The 17,235-nt window shown below is 51.3% G+C and overlaps 7 protein-coding genes across 7 annotated transcripts; 4 read left to right on the plus strand and 3 right to left on the minus strand.

Moving 5' to 3' along the window:
* Positions 1-616: 616 nt before the first annotated feature.
* On the plus strand, positions 617-2,311 carry ALTATR162_LOCUS4701 (uncharacterized protein; the record flags this gene model as incomplete). Its single annotated transcript, XM_043312316.1, has 1 exon — positions 617-2,311. The coding sequence occupies one exon, from the start codon at positions 617-619 to the stop codon at positions 2,309-2,311; it is 1,695 nt and encodes a 564-aa protein (XP_043168251.1).
* Positions 2,312-5,175: 2,864 nt separating this feature from the next.
* Positions 5,176-5,823, plus strand: ALTATR162_LOCUS4702 (uncharacterized protein; the record flags this gene model as incomplete). Its single annotated transcript, XM_043312317.1, has 1 exon — positions 5,176-5,823. One exon carries the CDS (start codon positions 5,176-5,178, stop codon positions 5,821-5,823), a length of 648 nt encoding a protein of 215 aa, XP_043168252.1.
* A 1,385-nt stretch (positions 5,824-7,208) lies between these two features.
* Positions 7,209-9,905, minus strand: ALTATR162_LOCUS4703 (uncharacterized protein; the record flags this gene model as incomplete). The annotated part of the gene is made up of 3 exons (XM_043312318.1): positions 7,209-9,267; positions 9,317-9,756; positions 9,807-9,905. The coding sequence occupies 3 exons, from the start codon at positions 9,903-9,905 to the stop codon at positions 7,209-7,211; spliced, it is 2,598 nt and encodes an 865-aa protein (XP_043168253.1).
* A 547-nt stretch (positions 9,906-10,452) lies between these two features.
* ALTATR162_LOCUS4704 (uncharacterized protein) lies at positions 10,453-11,801 on the plus strand (the record flags this gene model as incomplete). Its single annotated transcript, XM_043312319.1, has 2 exons — positions 10,453-10,786; positions 10,834-11,801. The coding sequence occupies 2 exons, from the start codon at positions 10,453-10,455 to the stop codon at positions 11,799-11,801; spliced, it is 1,302 nt and encodes a 433-aa protein (XP_043168254.1).
* Positions 11,802-11,936: 135 nt separating this feature from the next.
* On the minus strand, positions 11,937-12,974 carry ALTATR162_LOCUS4705 (uncharacterized protein; the record flags this gene model as incomplete). Its single annotated transcript, XM_043312320.1, has 1 exon — positions 11,937-12,974. One exon carries the CDS (start codon positions 12,972-12,974, stop codon positions 11,937-11,939), a length of 1,038 nt encoding a protein of 345 aa, XP_043168255.1.
* Positions 12,975-13,594: 620 nt separating this feature from the next.
* Positions 13,595-14,060, minus strand: ALTATR162_LOCUS4706 (uncharacterized protein; the record flags this gene model as incomplete). Its single annotated transcript, XM_043312321.1, has 3 exons — positions 13,595-13,609; positions 13,660-13,669; positions 13,726-14,060. 3 exons carry the CDS (start codon positions 14,058-14,060, stop codon positions 13,595-13,597), a joined length of 360 nt encoding a protein of 119 aa, XP_043168256.1.
* Positions 14,061-14,442: 382 nt separating this feature from the next.
* Positions 14,443-16,842, plus strand: ALTATR162_LOCUS4707 (uncharacterized protein; the record flags this gene model as incomplete). Its single annotated transcript, XM_043312322.1, has 2 exons — positions 14,443-14,706; positions 14,761-16,842. 2 exons carry the CDS (start codon positions 14,443-14,445, stop codon positions 16,840-16,842), a joined length of 2,346 nt encoding a protein of 781 aa, XP_043168257.1.
* Positions 16,843-17,235: the final 393 nt, after the last annotated feature.

A 17,235-nucleotide genomic window follows, 5' to 3' on the forward strand; every position in this document is an offset into this window, starting at 1 on the left:
TGATCCACCGCGTTGGGGCAGCAGCTTGTCATGTCCGACATGCAATAGTCCAACAGTCTGACAGGGAGGGACAGGTTTTGGTGACTACCCTCACAATGGCATCGCTGGAACTCCAAGACAGTGATTTCACATCTTTCCCCAGCTGTCACATTCTGTCAGTGAAACGGGCATCTTGGGGGACACCAGAGCATCAGGGTGCACTCAGCGCCGTCGCAGCTTGGCGGCAGTCCCACCAAACACGGGGCACAGACGAATCCTGTGAACTTTATGAAAGGCGCAACATGTCGTGTTTGCCCAAGACACGACTCAGGCGTCCTTGAAGCTCCAGTCTCATCTAACTCCCCTGAGGGGTGACAGCTGTGGATGTAGTTACGTCAGTCGCGTAGCCAGTGCCTCGACAAAGCAAAGAAGCCATGCGTGGATTCCAAGCTTCTTCGCCAGGTACGCTAGCACGGCGATGGGGGCGTAGCGCGGTGAAAGCTGCTGCAGGGATGAGCGATGTCACGTGAGTCGGAGCTTGTGTTAGTTTCCGACTAGATCTCTTTGAAGGTCGCGCTCTCACCAACCACCTTTTCAACAACCGCTTTCCTTGTTCAACCACCACTACGGCGCCAGAATGCCCGCCAGATCGGGCACGTCGTCGTCGAGCATGCATACCGCGACTTCCTTTAGCTCCAGCTTCGCCGACGCTTCCCCATCACGCCAATCGCCAAATCGACGAAGCATACACCGCCCTCACCGCGAATCACTTACCCGCGACCCCTATGACAGTCCTTCAAAGCAACTAGCCCTCGAATTCAACCTCCGCCTGAGCATATCAGACCGAGAATTCAACGAGAAGCTAGACAAAGCTGCCGAGGAACGAGCCAAGCAACATGCACAACAACTCGCCTACGCTGCCGAAGAACACGAGCGCGTATTTAGGAGTGCGAAGCTCGAAATTGAGCGCATAGCCCTGGAAGAAGAGCAGGCGCGTCTACGCCATGAAGAGAACCAGAAGAGAGAGATTGAGCGGTTGAAGCACGAGAGGGCCCGCGAGCAAGCCGAGGCTCAGCGAAGGGCTTTGGAGGCAAAACAGCGTGAGGAAGAAGCCGCCCGTCAACAAGCAGCAGACAAGAAGAAACTCGAAGAGGCGAATGCCCGTATCAAAGCTCAGATTGACCAACAAGCGGCAGCTGAGAAGCAGAAGAAGGAAAAGGACGAGGCTGATCGGAAAGCTGCCGAGGCTGCAGCCGCTGCAGAAAAGGCTCGACAACAAGCACTACCACAGCAGCCAACTGCACAACCCACACCCGCTGCCGCACCCACACAGGTAGCAGCACCACCACCACCAAAGCCATCGACCGCCATACAAGCGCCTACCACCAACGCCGAGCAGATCCATGCCAAATACCTTGAACTCCACCAGCGTATGAAGGCGTTCCGCAACGCTTTCTGGGAGGAACACAAGAAACCAACTTCGCCCCTGAAAGGCCCAGTCGGTGATGCTCGACGCGCTCTCCGCACTCGGCTCGGTCAGATCAACGTTGAGCGAAAGGATAGTGCCGCCGCCATCAAGCGCCTGCGAACCGAATGCTTCGACATCGCCTTACAAACTCCTGGTCCTATGATCGACATCCGACCATACATTGTTTCGCACCAGATACCCCAGCTAGCCAACGAGAACGAGGCTGCATACCCGGCATTCCTACTCTACGTCTGGATCTGCTTCGAGAAGTTCCTGGTAAAGCAGTTTGAGAAGGAGGCTGCCAACACCGACGGACGCATCATCCAAGAGATTGGCTTGATAGCAGCCAGCTTGTTTGGTGACCAGAAGTACCAGTGGCAGGGTCTTCCTCTCATTGACATTGCACTCGCCAAGTTACACAAGGCTTGTCCTCCACTCTTTGGCATTCGTGGTACTATGAACACCAAGGAAGGTCGGTTGCGCCTAGGCTGGCAGGAGGACTCCACCCCAGAGTCGTACTCGCAGCGCATGCGCGGTATTGGAGCCGGTTACGCCTCCATGTCCCTTCGCTCATTCGCTGCCAAGACACCTGCGATCGCCATCTCAGAATACTGGCGTGCCATCTCCTCGATATGCAACACACCCTCTGAGCAACTCTGGCCTGGACACTTCGCCATCCTCAGTGGGCTGATTCGTGACTACTATAAGAAATTTCTTCAGTTTTATGGCGTACCTGCGCGCGGCGTGCTACGTCGCGCTGTCGTTGACCTGCCAGTCCGTGCACCGGAGCGCTGCAAGGACGCTGCGAGTACAATCGCCGTGCTGCGTGAAACCTGGAAGAGGGAAAGGTTCTCTTTGGATTAGAATATGCGAGCGAAGATGGGTCGAATGGCATTAGGGCCTTTGGAAATCTCTTTCTTTCTCAAAATCTTGTGTCAATCTTGCATGGGACGGCGCGTATCATCATCAGTACGACCTATGGTCTTTTCTTTTTCTCGCTTTGCCTTGATAGATGAGTCAGTCTACGAATTATATGTGTAAGCTAATAGCGTAGTTTGTGGCAGTGAAACAATCTCGCTTTCACATACCAAATCCATGAAACTACATGTGACGACTGTCATGCGGCGAATTGACTTGAACATCCACGAGATGGGGTGTGAGAATAGGCAGGTTGACGTCACCAACTACAACATCATGCGAGAAGGTGGTCTATGGGACCATCAGGAAGCAAACAAGGGTGATATAACAGATCGGAGATGAACACGCCAAGTTGACAATGGTATACTTGCACTGGTAGCCACCTTATAGACACTTCGTCCCTACCACAAAGACAACTCATCAATCGAAAACCTCGATCACAACCATATCACAACACTACTGGAATGGTGAGAACCACACAATAGGCAGTCACAACTTCAACTATAGTTGTGAACGTGCAGAAAGGGCTTCTCTGGGAAGAGCCTCCCCCCGACATACCCGCAACTATCCCAGTTGGGGCTGAGTCTTCAAACCTTCTCTACACAATTTAACCTAAGCAAGATAGTAAGAGTTTCGATGCCGTTCTTTTGGGGGAAGCACATTGACCGGCATGTTCCTCGAAGCCCTTACAAGCGTAGTCAGGACTGACTTGCCGCACAGTTACAACTGCAACTCTAAGACTTCGATGATGAGGAAGTTGATGAGGATAACCCCAACTTCGATTACGAAAATCCAGATGAAGTCAAGCACCGAGCGCAGTGACTCTTTGATTTCCTTCCAAAGGGTTTCCCCGACGAGGAAGTCAGCCTTGGGAGACATGCGTACTCCGTCACAACAACTTCGACACGAATAACAGTCTGATCGACGAAAACAGCGACTTCATTGGTATTATTGATTGGGAATGAGCCTCTTAGTATGGACAGTTTCTCAATCTGTACACACGACGACGGTACACAATATCGCAACGAGACGTACTACGATCGTTCAGAAGAGATGCAACATATCTGCCCTGGATGGGTCAATGTACACAGTTCGAATCACCTGGAAGTCGGCTTCGGACAAATCATACAGTGGTTCTATTGTGTTGTCTTCGGCCAGCAGATCGATCGATCGATGGATAGCCAACGTGGAAAGGGGGGAACTTCACCCACCCCCCGAGAGAGTTCTCGCAGCAGGTAAACTGCGGTCGGCAACTATAATGGTGAAGGACCTTTGGTGAATTGATTTCATGAAATATCGACATACCTGATAATCATGACATAACGACTAGACAAAGCTTTAAAGAACACACCAGTTGGCTAAATGCCTTTCCATCCCCTTTCAGGAATGATCCTTATGCGTGAAAGCGAAAAATTCGGCCTTGAATTAATACAGGTTTTCCGCATATTCGTCTTGAATAGTCTCCATGCAGAAAAAAGGCGTGATTTGGCCGTAAAGGCGTGAAGTGCTCCTGAAATAGCACAGCATTTAAGCGAGACGCTAGTTGGGGGCCAACATCGTCCCGCTTTTAGGCCAGCAATGGCCAGCCGTCCTCAACACCACGCCCGTTGGCTGGCAAGCTTTCACCCACCAGCCAACACACGCATAAGATTAGGGTCTTACTCCACTACGCCGCATGGTCGCCGCAGAGGCGCCGCAATACTCTGTAATGGCGTCCAGTAATCAGCACCTGCCATCCCACGATCTCTACAACAAGGCGCCGCAGCGGAAGCTTGCACTTCGCATCATGGCTTTCCTTTACCACAACAAGTTCGCCTATTCTCCCCACAATCTGTCCACGTCGCCGTCCAATCCTACTTGGGCTTGGCTCAGGCAGACACGCAGAGAATTCTAAGGCGCTCAGCCTTGTGTCGATTCATGACTGTAGCTACTCATTTCTTTTAGCGCAGGTGGCTGTGCTTGCCTAAATTTCGAAACGTTGATCCTACAGCACAATCCTTTGGCACATCACTGTGTTTGTACGACTTCTTGTGTTAGGCTGGTAAGTTTGTGTTAGTATCGAGCAGCAGAAACTTAGGATGGGGAGCCGCCAGAGCAGCCACCCAATGTCTATGGTTCCACGAGCTGAACGTATAGCTTCAGCTGCATAGATGGAAAGGGCAAGAGCGCGTGGGTGTGGCTCTCACGCAGTAGATAGCTCTTCTCAACTGGCCTGATTAATGGATGGGGTCCGACATGCACGCCTGGCACCTTCTTCTACAAACCAGTGCCACCGCCATCTGGCACTCTATCTCTCCAATAGACGCAGTTGTCCAAGCTTTGATGACCATTTTTCACGCCCATAATTCGTCAGGCAACTCGTCTTCTGCCAAGCTGCTCATCATACATAGGGGCGCAGTGACTTTCTCCGAGTTGATGGCCTATTTCCCCACAACGTGCTGAGGCTGAGCATATCTTTCCACTTACGAGCCGCATACTGGACGCCTTCTCACCGATCCAGTGCCATGGGCGCAGGACCCGAACATGTCCATGCGTAGCAAGTTTCATTTCACGAGTAGACATATGTCTGCCTGATGCCCAGTACCAGTTCAAACTGCAGAAGGGATTTCTTAGTCAAGTTCTTATCAACCCTCTTGTGACGGCAAAGCATCATATTGTTGAGGCGTAGTAACTGGTGTATCCTCATCACACCGCCACTCAACCTCCCATCACCAGCATTACAAATACCCGAATAGCTTTACCTACCATCTGAAGTCTCACCGACCAGATCTGAATCAGAGACCCTTCCGCATACACCAAAATACATCGTCATGGCACCTATACCAGTGGACAATACCCTCGTCGTGGGTACCGACGTGACGCCAAAGCCTGATTCAGGATACTGGACGAAAGCCAACATCGCCCTCACAGCCGTCTTCGCTCTCATCTTCCTAGCCATTTGCCTGGCGTCCCTCATCTTCTGGTTCCACCGGCGAAACGAAAAGAAGAAGCTCAACAACCGGAAGTCAGATACAGCGGGGCTCCTTGCGAACGAAGACAAGACAAGCATGTTCAGTCGAAACCGGGCTAGTAGCGTTACATTATACGTCGACTCAGAAGCAGAAGCGCGCAACAAGAGATCAAGCACGGAGACCATGCATCTGGTGCCGCTTCAAGTCACGCCGGTAGAGGAAGTTAGAGACCCGATTGGCGACAACACGGAGAGCTCTGGTACGGGTGTCAGTTCTGTCAGCCGACAAAGCAACGCAACCCTTAGCACTATGATGCTGAGTCCGATGCTGAGCCCGGCGCTGAGTCCGGTGTCACCGAGTGGTGAGGAGGGCGACTTGGGCGTACGGCCATCAGGACGCGCACGCAGCACAAGCACAGCGAGCCAACGCGCACGATACTACGAGTCGACGCCTACGAATATCGCGATGCCACCAATCCCAAAGATTGTTCACACATCATCAGAGTAGAGAAGGATTGGCCATAGCTGTATAACATCAGGCTAAGGGTTGGTACATGAACTGAAGGGTTCGGCTTTTTCCTTTCTTGTGTGCTTTCATGAGCAACCGCGTTCCATTATTTCGCCATTTCGCGAAACTCTTTTACAAGCATCACCATATACCCCATTCGCGCTCCTGCACTTGTCATAACACGCAGTCGAGCATCCAACAATCTTGATCTCATCTCTCACGAAAAGCATATAAATTTCAATACCACAGTATCAAAGATTTTGCCCGGTTCTACAGCCTATTAACTATTTCTGTACTATGCAAGAATTCTAAGCTACACTCAACTTTATCAGTATAATGTATTTGGCTTATACTGTTTCCGCCCCCAAACATTCTCTCCCGGCTGCCTGGTATCCACTGAGTGTGCTGGCTTCTCGGCTCACTCGGAGTGAACACTAGCAACACACATCGGTCCCCAGTAAGGGCTTATGATCTTGGATAAGATGCATAGCATGAGCTTCATATGACATCACATTTCATTGGGCCTACACTAGGCCTGCCGTCAATTCGTTATCGTTAGCTGTTTAGCCTGTACACATGAACGCAAGAGCGAACCAACCATTGAAAGTAAACAATTGGAAACAGCCTCAACACCTACCACCTACCACTCTCGCAGCAAAAATCTTGACATTAGCAAGCAAACCACTTGGGAAGACTCCCATGAAACTCCCAGCCCCGAACGCCCTCTCCACTAACCATAACTAGCCCAGTGATTCCCATCCTTTGACTTCCATTCCAAGATAGTGCACATACAGCCATGCTTGAACACTCTCTACATCATACCAAGGCAAAGGAAATCTTCGAGGCGAAGCATCACAGTCCAGCTCACAGCCTAAACGCAGAATCACGGCACAGTTCAATAAACGGCGAAGTTTCGCAAAGGATCGATGTATCACGTTACAAAGACCTCTTGCATGGCCCGACCGCGCCATACGCGTTATCATAATCTTGGGTCCAACAACGGGGAGTTCGCCACAAGGAATGTGTTGGTAACATCAAGCACGCATAGCATAAAGAAAAAGAAGAATGCACAACCACAGATCACTGTAGCGGAGATGAATTAGAAAGCCGAAGTGCGTGTATGTAGTACACGAGTTAACACAAGGTATCTATACATGGAGGCTACAGAAGCGCTGCACATCCTACCGTTCCAACTCTATCGCTAACAATGCTACATGAAACAATGCGTAAACTCGCTAAAAAAAAAAAAGGTATGAAGGCAGATGGTCGTATCTCTCGACATGCACGAAGCGGTGTCCGTACGCAGTGGCGAAACCCTGATTCCAGTTCCTGAACGCCTATCGCTCTAACCCGTCATCAACCGTAAAAGCTACCAATCGCGCGAATTACTTCTTTGCAGCGTTTACAACCTCTTCACTCAGCTCCCACTCCGGATCCCAATGAACATACTGCGCCATCGCTACAGAAAGCAGCCATTCCGTCTTGACGATACGGGGAACCATGTTTTCTCTCTTGGCCAATTCACGGAATTTGGTCCAATTGGTGAACTCTTTCTTATCAGCGTCAGAGATGAGGTATAGTACGTCTCCTTCATCTTCGACTTGGTTCTGACTGACTTCTTTATCGGAAGTGTTAAGTATGCGCTTCGATGCGGACACCGTAGTAGGACGTCCTTTCCATAAAACGCACTTTCCTCCGTTGGCTTCCACAATATCTTTGTAAGTATCGAAGCCACCACCAACCTTCTCTGTACAGAATATAGTCCAGTCCCTAAGTAGGCGATGCTTGTTCTGCTTGGCGCGCTCCAGTGCTTCAGACAAGCGGAAGTTATTGGCCTCTTCAAAGTCTCTAGCTTGGAGGAGGTGTTTCTCTGCCGGCGGAAGCTTGTTGTTCTTGAGGGCGAAGTCGAGGTAACTGGTTGACACGAGGGTGGGTGCACAGGCTAGTGCTGCAATAAACTTCTTCGTCCGAACGGGCTGTGGCGCGCAAACCATATCCACCTTCTTGAAGTCGTCTGTGATGAAGAGACCGAGCTCTCGAAGGCGCGCTTTATCCTTTGATTCCTTCTCAGGGTTATTGGCCCATCGCTCATCTTTTGAGATAAGCATGCGGAACTTGATAGGTGTGAGCTTATCCTTCTTTGCTCGTTTGTTCTTTGCTGGGATCTCTGTGGCCTCATCTTCCGTCTCGTCATCATCGTCGACTTCATCGATAGAGCGTTTGCTTGAGACTGAGTCACGGCTGCCCTTCGCTTGCTTTGTCCCCTCATCAACCTGATCTTCTGTCCGTCGGCGTCCGCCGTGTATAACGCCGCCTTTACGTTTCATCTCCTTCTCGAATTGTGCGATATCTGTTGCGGCATTATGCAGTTTTGACAATGCGCGGTCTTTCGCTCCTCGACTGCCTGGTGTCTGGTTCTCTTTTCCATCGGTATTTCGAGGTGGTAATGGTGTTTGCGCATTCCCTCCTGACTTCGCACGCTTGGCCTTCTCAGCTACAGGCGGACTACGAGGTGCAGGAGGTTCGCTTGCCCTTGGCGCTACACTCGACGCTGGAACGGCGTTGGTCTGCGGTGCCGCCTTGACAGTTTTGACGGGCTTTGCTTGCTTTGAGAAGAAGATCTTCTCGGTGGCCTCGCGATCAATCTCAGTCTGACCCAAAACTTCTCCCAGGTTGGTCCGATCTGGGAAGTACGTGTAACGACTCTCAGTTAGTGGCATCTCCCGGCATTTGGCGTAGCTTTCTTCTAGCCACAAATGATTGACAATGTTCACGCCCCACTCCGTCGCGGCCTCGCACTTTTCGCTGTTCTTGTGCGCAGCGACAAGATGTGTGTTGTCCTGCTTGAAGGTCTTGGTGAACTCGGCACCTGTAGCTTTGATCAGGTTTTCCAGGTACACACGCGCTTCGCCAGTGTAACTTGAAATGCTGATTTTGTACTTTTCGAAACCGGGAATGCCCTCCCGTGGTCGCGGGTAGTGCATCATTCGCTGCATAGGGTTCGTCCAGATTCCGTGCGTGATAAGGTAGTATAGCCAGCCCAGATTGCCCACATCTTTCCGCGCTTGCGAAGCCTTGATATAGTCAGGACCTTCTCGGTAGTTGCAGATATACATATCCGCTTCGTCGATCTTCGAGGTCACACTGCCGCCTCCAGCCTTGATCATGCCCGTAATAATACCCTTGAGCCGGCTGCTGATATTCAAATCTTCGCCAAGCTTGACACGCTTTCCATCGAAGGCCTTGATTGCGCGGGGTGGCTCTAGGTGGGCTGGTGGTGGTACAGGGTCGTGGTGAGGGTCTGGTGTGGTTGCGTCTCGAATCTGCTGGCTCACTCGTGTAGGAGGAATCGCACCCGGTTCCATGTCGGCGAGAATCTCAGGATTGGGAAGCGTGTAAGGTCGCTCTGATATTCGGCGGCCAACTTTGAGGCAGTCATCGAACCTATGAGTATTAGATGGAGCCAACTCCATGCGCTCGACTCAAAACTTACCAATGGGGTAGCACGATTGACAACTGCAGCCGCTTGCTAATGGCGAGCTGACATCGTGGTTCGCTCACGTCGAGTGCAATAAGATGTGTCACGAATTTGGAGAGGCTTGGTGCGCATTGCCCACCTAATGCCAATACACCACCCTCAATCGCTTCCTTGTCTCCGCTCGGTATATCCCCACAGCATATAACCACGTCGTTCATGATGAATGCGGGATCAGGACTGTATGTTCGCGGGTTCTTGGCCTTGTTGGATTGGAGCGACGCGTCTATCCATGTTGGCTTGACGACATGTATCATGAGATCGAGGGAGCGATAGTAGTCGGGGAAATCGGCCGTCTCAGAAACAATGTAACTGATTTCTTCTAGATTCTCTATGCGGCCTTTAGGTGCGTTGAAGGGTACGATCGTTCCGCGTGCGCCTCTAATATCATCTTCGATCTATTCGGTGTGTTAGTAACACTTCTTAATTGACCAGACGCGTCGCGTACCTGGCGCATTCGGTCTTCTGAGAGGCCATTGGGGATTATTGTGAAGGTGAGCTCTTCAAAGGGACCTTGTGAGCCATCTAACATGGTAGTGTCTTCCATGGCTGCAGCTGTGGGTGTTGTGCTGTATGGTAGAAGAGTGGATGCCTGCCGACATTGAACTCGAAGGCGCGATGCGACATGGGTCAACGCGAACTTTGGAAGGCACGAACGCGTCGGGGTCCACGTGACACCCCACCAAAACACTTCGACGCTGATTTCGTCATAACGCTGCGACTCAGACCAGACCAGTCTCTCTCTGCCGTTCGGATCAGGAACGCGTATGTTCGCCTCACTACCTAAAATAACCTTGAGCGCGGCCGCAACTCTGTCGTCTGTATCTGTATGTGGAGGCTGTGTGGGGAGAAGAGAGGCCGTTGTGGACCTCGGCATTGTTCCCCAGATTACGCCGGCTACTCATCACGACACGGCCGTACGCATAGACGCTGTTATTGAAATCAAGACGTAGCGTCCTCTCATCTCATCTCGCTGCATACAAGAGATACTGTGACTTACACACACTCGTTGCTCGTGTTGTCTGTCGACTCGTCGTACACTGTCTCGTTCACTTTACAGCCCTAGCCTGATCACGTCCACAGTCAGCAGAAAGATGTCTTCAGAACACTTTCGCGTAGACGAACATAAGATAGAAGCATCGCATATCCGTGGCTTCCCGCGTGCCACAGCTACGACGCAGGAAGAAGTTCTACATCTAGCCGTCAAGCAATACACGCCTCTCAATAACACAAGCGCGAAACCCGGAGACATAACCATAATCGCAGCGCATGCAAACGGATTTCCAAAAGAGCTGTATGAGCCACTATGGGATGAGCTCCTGCAAAGGTGCCAACAACATGGCTTTGGTATTAGAGGGATCTGGATAGCCGATGTCGTTCACCAAGGCTTGAGCGGCGTTTTGAACGAAGATAAGCTAGGCAATGACCGTACGTATATCCCTTCAAGTACCCAGTCAACCGCTAATACCTCATAGCGGCCTGGCTCGACCACAGCAGAGATCTCCTCCACATGGTAAACATCTTCCGCGATCAGATGCCGCGTCCGATAGTTGGTGTAGGCCATAGCTTCGGTGGTTGCCAACTAGCTAACCTCGCCCTCTTGCATCCCCGTCTCTTCGAATCTCTGATCCTACTCGACCCTGTCATTCAAGGCAAAGTCTCTCTGAACGGCAATGTTGGGCCTGCTGCTGCGTCATCGGGTAGGCGTGAGCGCTGGCTATCACGAGAAGAAGCCGCGAAGAGTTTCGGTAAGAGCAAGTTCTACCAAGCATGGGATCCGCGGGTGTTGAATCGATGGGTGCAATATGGATTAAGGGATGTACCGACCAAGTTGTTCCCCGATGCAAAGAAGCCCGAGGTGACTTTAACGACGACGAAGCATCAAGAGGTCCTGACATTTCTGCGGGGGAACTTTGCTGCGAGACCAGGTGACAAGGAGCCATCGTCTGCGGAGTTTACATTAAGCAACCCGAAACTTAACAGGAGGACTCATGCAGATATGACGCCGACAGCTGAGCCTCAGTCACCCTTCTATCGAGGCGAATCCACCATTGTTTTCAACCAGCTACCTTCACTCTCGCCATCCGTGTTCTACATCTTCGGCGAAACATCCTTCCTTACCAACCCCGTCGACATTGAGGATAAGATGCGCTTGACTGGATCCGGTGTCGGTGGTAGTGGCGGACGCGCAGAGGGAAGAGTAGCGAACGTCACGGTACAAAATGCAGGGCATTTGATACCTATGGAGAAAGTAGAGGAGAGTGCGGATCATATCAGCAAGTGGGTTAGTCAAGAGATGAAGAGATATTGGGATTGGGAACGCAAGACAGAGGATGAATGGGAAGGAAAGCAGGGAGTGGAGAGAAGTGTGTTGCCTGAGCGGTTCGTGGAAGAATTGAATACGTTGGTCAAGCCAAGGGAGAAGAAGCAGTCGAAGCTCTAAGAGCTGACGTAGAAGAAACACGATATGATAAATGGGAAGCTTTCGCAGGCATTTGGTCTGAACCGTGTACATGTTGGTATCTTAGATAAATACAAATCTCATAGCACTCACGTACTTGCTTGAACTCCTGCGTCTTCAGTCTTGCTTGCTCTCTCCCCTCTCTGGATAATACCCTCCCGCAAATTCCAGACTCGCACCCTCCCACTTTTCTGTCTTAATCTCCCTCCAAGCACTCCACGGCCACCAACCCTCCTTCTCCCAGATCCTCGCCTCAATCGTCGCAATAAAACTCTCCTTGCAGAAGTTTGGCCGATGACCATCCGGGAACGGACTGGCGAGGCCGAACCAGCCTGGCTCCTTTGGCGCATGGGCTTTAAGCTCTAGTTTGTGAAAGTAATTCGATACAGATAGAGAGAAAGAGCGCGTGTCCCAGTCGTTCGTGGAGCTCATGAAGGGACTGAGGATATTCAGGTAGGAGACTGAGAATGGTGGTACGAAATCGAGGTTGAGAGATGGGGATCGGTATCCGAGCATGTACGCAGTGTTATACATGATCTTTCCGCCAGCCAGACAAATACCGCGTTTTTGTTCGTTATCCCAGGCTTGCACCCACATGTGTGCATCGGGGAAACTGTTGGCCCAGTTCTTTTCTTGATGGATTGTAGCACGGCTTTTTTTATCTTGTGCTGGGAAATCTTTGCCCAGAGCGGGTATGTCGAGAGAGAACGTAGCTGGGGAGCAAACAGAGTGGACGTGCCAGTGTAGCGGGAATGGGAGGTTGATCATCCATCCTTCGGGCGTGTTTTTGTCTTTTCTCCACGCTGTGTACTCCTCACATTGCGCTTCAAGCTTCCAACTCCCGTCCTCGGCTTCCAGCTTATAGCTTGCGCGCCCGTCACTCTCGGTCCTCATGAGTCCCATACCCGGCACCCGGAGCTCGAAAGCCTTGCTCTTCTCATCGGTGGTCACGCGCTCGATGTTGTCAACGAAATGCTCGCGCTGGAATATCGGGTGGCCAGAGGAAGGGTAGTATGTAAATGAGACCATGTGTGGGCGCGAAGACGCATTAGGCACGGAGCATATGATTAGAGCGATATGCGAACCTGAGGCGAGGTCGAACTTGGAGTAGTAGCCTTCGAATTGCGAGGATAGATGAGGGGCATAATGTTCCATGATGATTCGCTAGCAGATCACTGCCCTGGGATGAGAAATAGAGAGTTTGCGAGTGTCGCGTCGTTGAGGTTTGGTATTGGAGGATGGGTGTGAGTCGTCATGTTGTTAGGTTGGTAACTCATGACGTAGGTAAATATTCGATTTGGCGACTTGGAGCCACCACGTCGCACCAAGTAGTAATGTTGCATCATGCTGTTCACGGTGCACAGACGGTTGTAGTCAAGCTCCACATGTTCTGTTGGTAGCTATTACTCAAAAGCTTCAAGCCTCGCGTACTATCATGCATCACGATTGGAGGTGCCAACATTTAAACTTAATGCTGCGCAACTATTATGAATTCTGTAGCATCTCCCACAATAGCAGATGAGACTTTCAAGTTCTCTCTTGATTTTTCACAAGCATGCTTACCGCAATTTGGCTTGACTATACGATTATACCTAAGCCCAGGCGATTGTAACACTTCCAAGATTCTTATGGCAGTCGCTTGGAACATGTCCAGATGTAGTTGCTGCGCTACTGGCATGACGCTCTTCCTACTGCGCACTCTATACCGTGAGATACGAATGATGATCCCATCACCTCTCACTGTAGTTTCCAAGCTCAAGCGTGTGTCAAGGATTTCATGGGTGTAATGTCTATGAGTGTTAGTATATACAAGACTAAGCGTGCTGCGAGACGCATGTACCTTGTGGAAACTTGTACTATACTCAGCAAAGACTTTGGACAAACATCGGATCATATGTAACGGAACATGTTGTTCTTCACACTCCTTTTCATCGAGGCTGGCTTCCCATCTTCGTATTCGATACCGGCTTCTCCTCCCTCACTGTCATGGCCTGCCAGCTTTGCCATCACTTCCGCGTCGAGCTCAGCTTGAGTCTTTTTCTTAGGTTTGACCTTGTCAGAAGACTTGTAATCGAGCCTTTGAGCCTCATCCTTTACTGTGGTTGAGGATTCGAAGTTTGCATCGGAATAGTTTCTGCTGTAGATAACTGATGGTAATAATTGTCGGCCGGACGTTTTTGACGATGGCGTGATGAGGGATCGAATGGGAAGTCGCCCAGTGATTTTATGTAAAGGCGGCATGATATGGGGTATTTGATCAGAGGTTGTGCAGTGGAATCGTAGTGATATGACCTCAGGAAGATCGAGACAGTGAATTTACGTCACTGTGACCGCGGTCGCTTGACGCACGTGAAAGCATAGTGCCTGGACCGCGACTGCATCGTGCGGAGGGCACTAACAATTCATATATCGGAAATTACGCGCATAGAAACACATAATTCGCTCTTTGCAAGTCCAGGTCGTCCGGTAAATCTATCCAAACTTCACTTTGTTCGTTCCGCGCGTTGCTTGAAGTTGCCAAGACGCTAGTAGCTGCAGCCCATTTTCAGTTTCGCGATTGAGGATACCATCACTCCACGACGCGCGCGCGCGAACCCACGATAACCCCCGAAAGTCATCCAAAATGGTCGTCACATCTTCCTGGTCGAACGTCGAGGACGAGGTGTTGAAGGCTGCGATCAGCAAGTATGGGTTGAATCAGTGGTCGCGATGCGCCTCGCTGCTGTCGAAGAAGAGCGCGAAGCAATGCAAATCTCGCTGGACAAACTGGATCGATCCCGCCATACGGAAGACGGACTGGTCGAGAGAGGAGGATGAGAAGCTCTTGACTATGGCAAAACTCCTCCCTACCCAATGGAGAACGATTGCGCCTATTGTTGGACGAACGGTACGAAGTCGCGACTATCCCCTTTTTCAGAAATATAATGCTAACTTTAGGCAGGCGACCCAGTGTCTCGAGCGCTACCAAAAGCTGTTGGACGAACAAGAAGCGAGGGAGTCCGGTGATCTCGGACTGGCAGGCCCGGAGGGTGGAGATTCAGCAGCTCCTTCAGCAGAGGATGTACGACGTCTTCGCCCCGGAGAAGTTGACGCATACGCCGAAAGCCGACCTGCAAGACCCGATGCGGTTGATATCGATGAGGAAGACAAGGAGATGCTGTCAGAGGCGCGTGCGCGTTTGGCAAACGTCAGCGGTAAGAAGGCCAAGCGGAAGGCTCGTGAGCGGCAACTGGAGGAATCGAGGAGGCTTGCCCTGCTCCAGAAGCGACGAGAGCTGAAAGCTGCTGGTATCAACATCAAGATTACCCCGAAAAAAGGCAATCATATCGACTACAACGCCGACGTACCGCTCGAGAAGGAAGTCCCCGCTGGCTTCTTCGATACCACCGAGGAAATCGACCGCAATGAGCAACAACGCGAAGCCTTCGACCCGCGAAAGCAACAACTTGCGAACAAGAGGAAGATGGAGTCGCAGGAGGACGGAGGCGGGGACAGGAAGAAGAAGAAAGACGAGAAGTCAGGAGGTCTTGCGGCATCATATGCAAAGGCCGCACAAGCACAGAGAATACGGGAAGCAGAACAGAGCAGCAAGCGACGCGCTCTTGTGCTTCCAACTCCACAGGTTGGAGAGGCTGAGCTGGAGGATATCGTCAAGATGGGAACGACCGGACAACGCGCAATCACTGCAGGCAGTAGCGACAACATCGCAACTCAGGGTTTGATCGGAAACTACTCGAATGTGATTGGTAATACTCCCATTCGTACGCCCATGGCACCAAAGGAGGAGGACTACGTCGCGAACGAAGTACGTAACGCCCGAATGCGAACAGAGACGCAGTCCGCTTTACTGGGCGGCGACAACCCAGATCTTGTTGACGACGAAGCGCCTGCTTCGTTGTCCGGACCCGCTTCGCGCCACCAGATCGTGACGCCGAACCCTATGGCAACACCGTTTAGGCAAGCCAACGGCGGGGTCGGAGACACGCCTATGCGACAGGGACCAGGAGCAACGCCCATGCGAACACCTCGTGATACCCTACGCCTGAATGGAGAGGAGAGTGGTATGCAACTTGTTGGCCAGACACCTCGCGACATCAAATTAAGAGAACAAGCAAAGCGGCAAGATCTGAAGAGTAGGCTTGCTGCGTTGCCAAAACCTAAGGAAGAAAGTTGGGAGTTTGAGCTTCCCGAAGAGCAAGCAGATCAAATGGAAGTCGAAGTTAGCGAGGAAGATGCTGCTGAGCGTGACCGAAAGGCGAGGGAGGCGCGGGAAGCCCAAGAAGCTGCAGACTTTGGCAGACAAACTCAAGTCGTGCAGAAGTTCCTCCCAAGGCCATCACTCGTCGACATCGACGTTCTGATGAAGCGCGCGCTGGACCTCTCGGACCCTGTCGAACGCGAAGTCGAAATCGAGATGGCCAAGCTCATCGCGAACGACGTCCAGAAGTTTGGTGATGGCCGAGTCACTGGCAAAGCACAGCGAGTTGAACCCATGACCGACGATGCTTTGCGGAACGCTAAGATGGAGCTTGCACTTGAGCTTGCCATGACCACAGACAAGGATAAGAAGGCATTCCACGCCGACCTCGACAATTCATGGACCACGCTACACGGTTCCGCAATTCTACCCGGCATTGCAGGCTACGAAGAAGACGAGATCGACGAGCACCAACTTCTTGTCGAAGCCTTCGACAACGCGCAAGAGTCCATCATCGAAGCTGCGGAACGTGCGAACAAGATCGAAAAGCGCTTAACTACACACCACGCAGGATATGTCAAACGTTCAAATCTATTACGGGAGAAGATCAGTGGCGCATTCGCAGCACTCGAGAGAGCCAGAGACGATTTGAACACGGCGAGGACGGCACAGTACAGCGAGCAAACTGCAATTGCACGCAGACTGGAGAGCCTACGCGACGAAGTTCAGTTCGTTACGAAGAGGGAGAGGGAGGCACAAGAGCTGTACAGGAAGAGGAAGGAGGAGCTCGATAGCTTGCAGCAGCCTGTCAATGGTGTACATTAAGCGGTTTCGTGGGCACACATTTTACTAAGCCCGTGTTTTGATATTATTGGATGAACGGTGGAAGGTCGGTATGCATTGGCGTGGCGTTGGAAATTGCACGGCAGGTACATTCTAAGACTGCTTTTTGGAATACGAATGTGAATACTATGATCTACCTCAAGCCATGCCGTACTCATGACCTACCTCAACCCATACCGTACTTATGACATGTGCAAAGTGGAACGCCCATCGACGGATTTCTCGAGCTCACGATCACCAACCCATTTGTGACGTCAAACAGCCCCGAGATCGACCATGCATATTGCTTTTCAGCTGACGATAGAGGGCGGGGTTCTCACACTTCCAAAACGTCACTCTATACCTATCTGAGTATCACAACAACAGATTGAAGAT

This window comes from Alternaria atra (assembly GCF_907166805.1).
Source record: "Alternaria atra isolate CS162 genome assembly, contig: 23, whole genome shotgun sequence".
Lineage (NCBI taxonomy): Eukaryota > Fungi > Ascomycota > Dothideomycetes > Pleosporales > Pleosporaceae > Alternaria > Alternaria atra.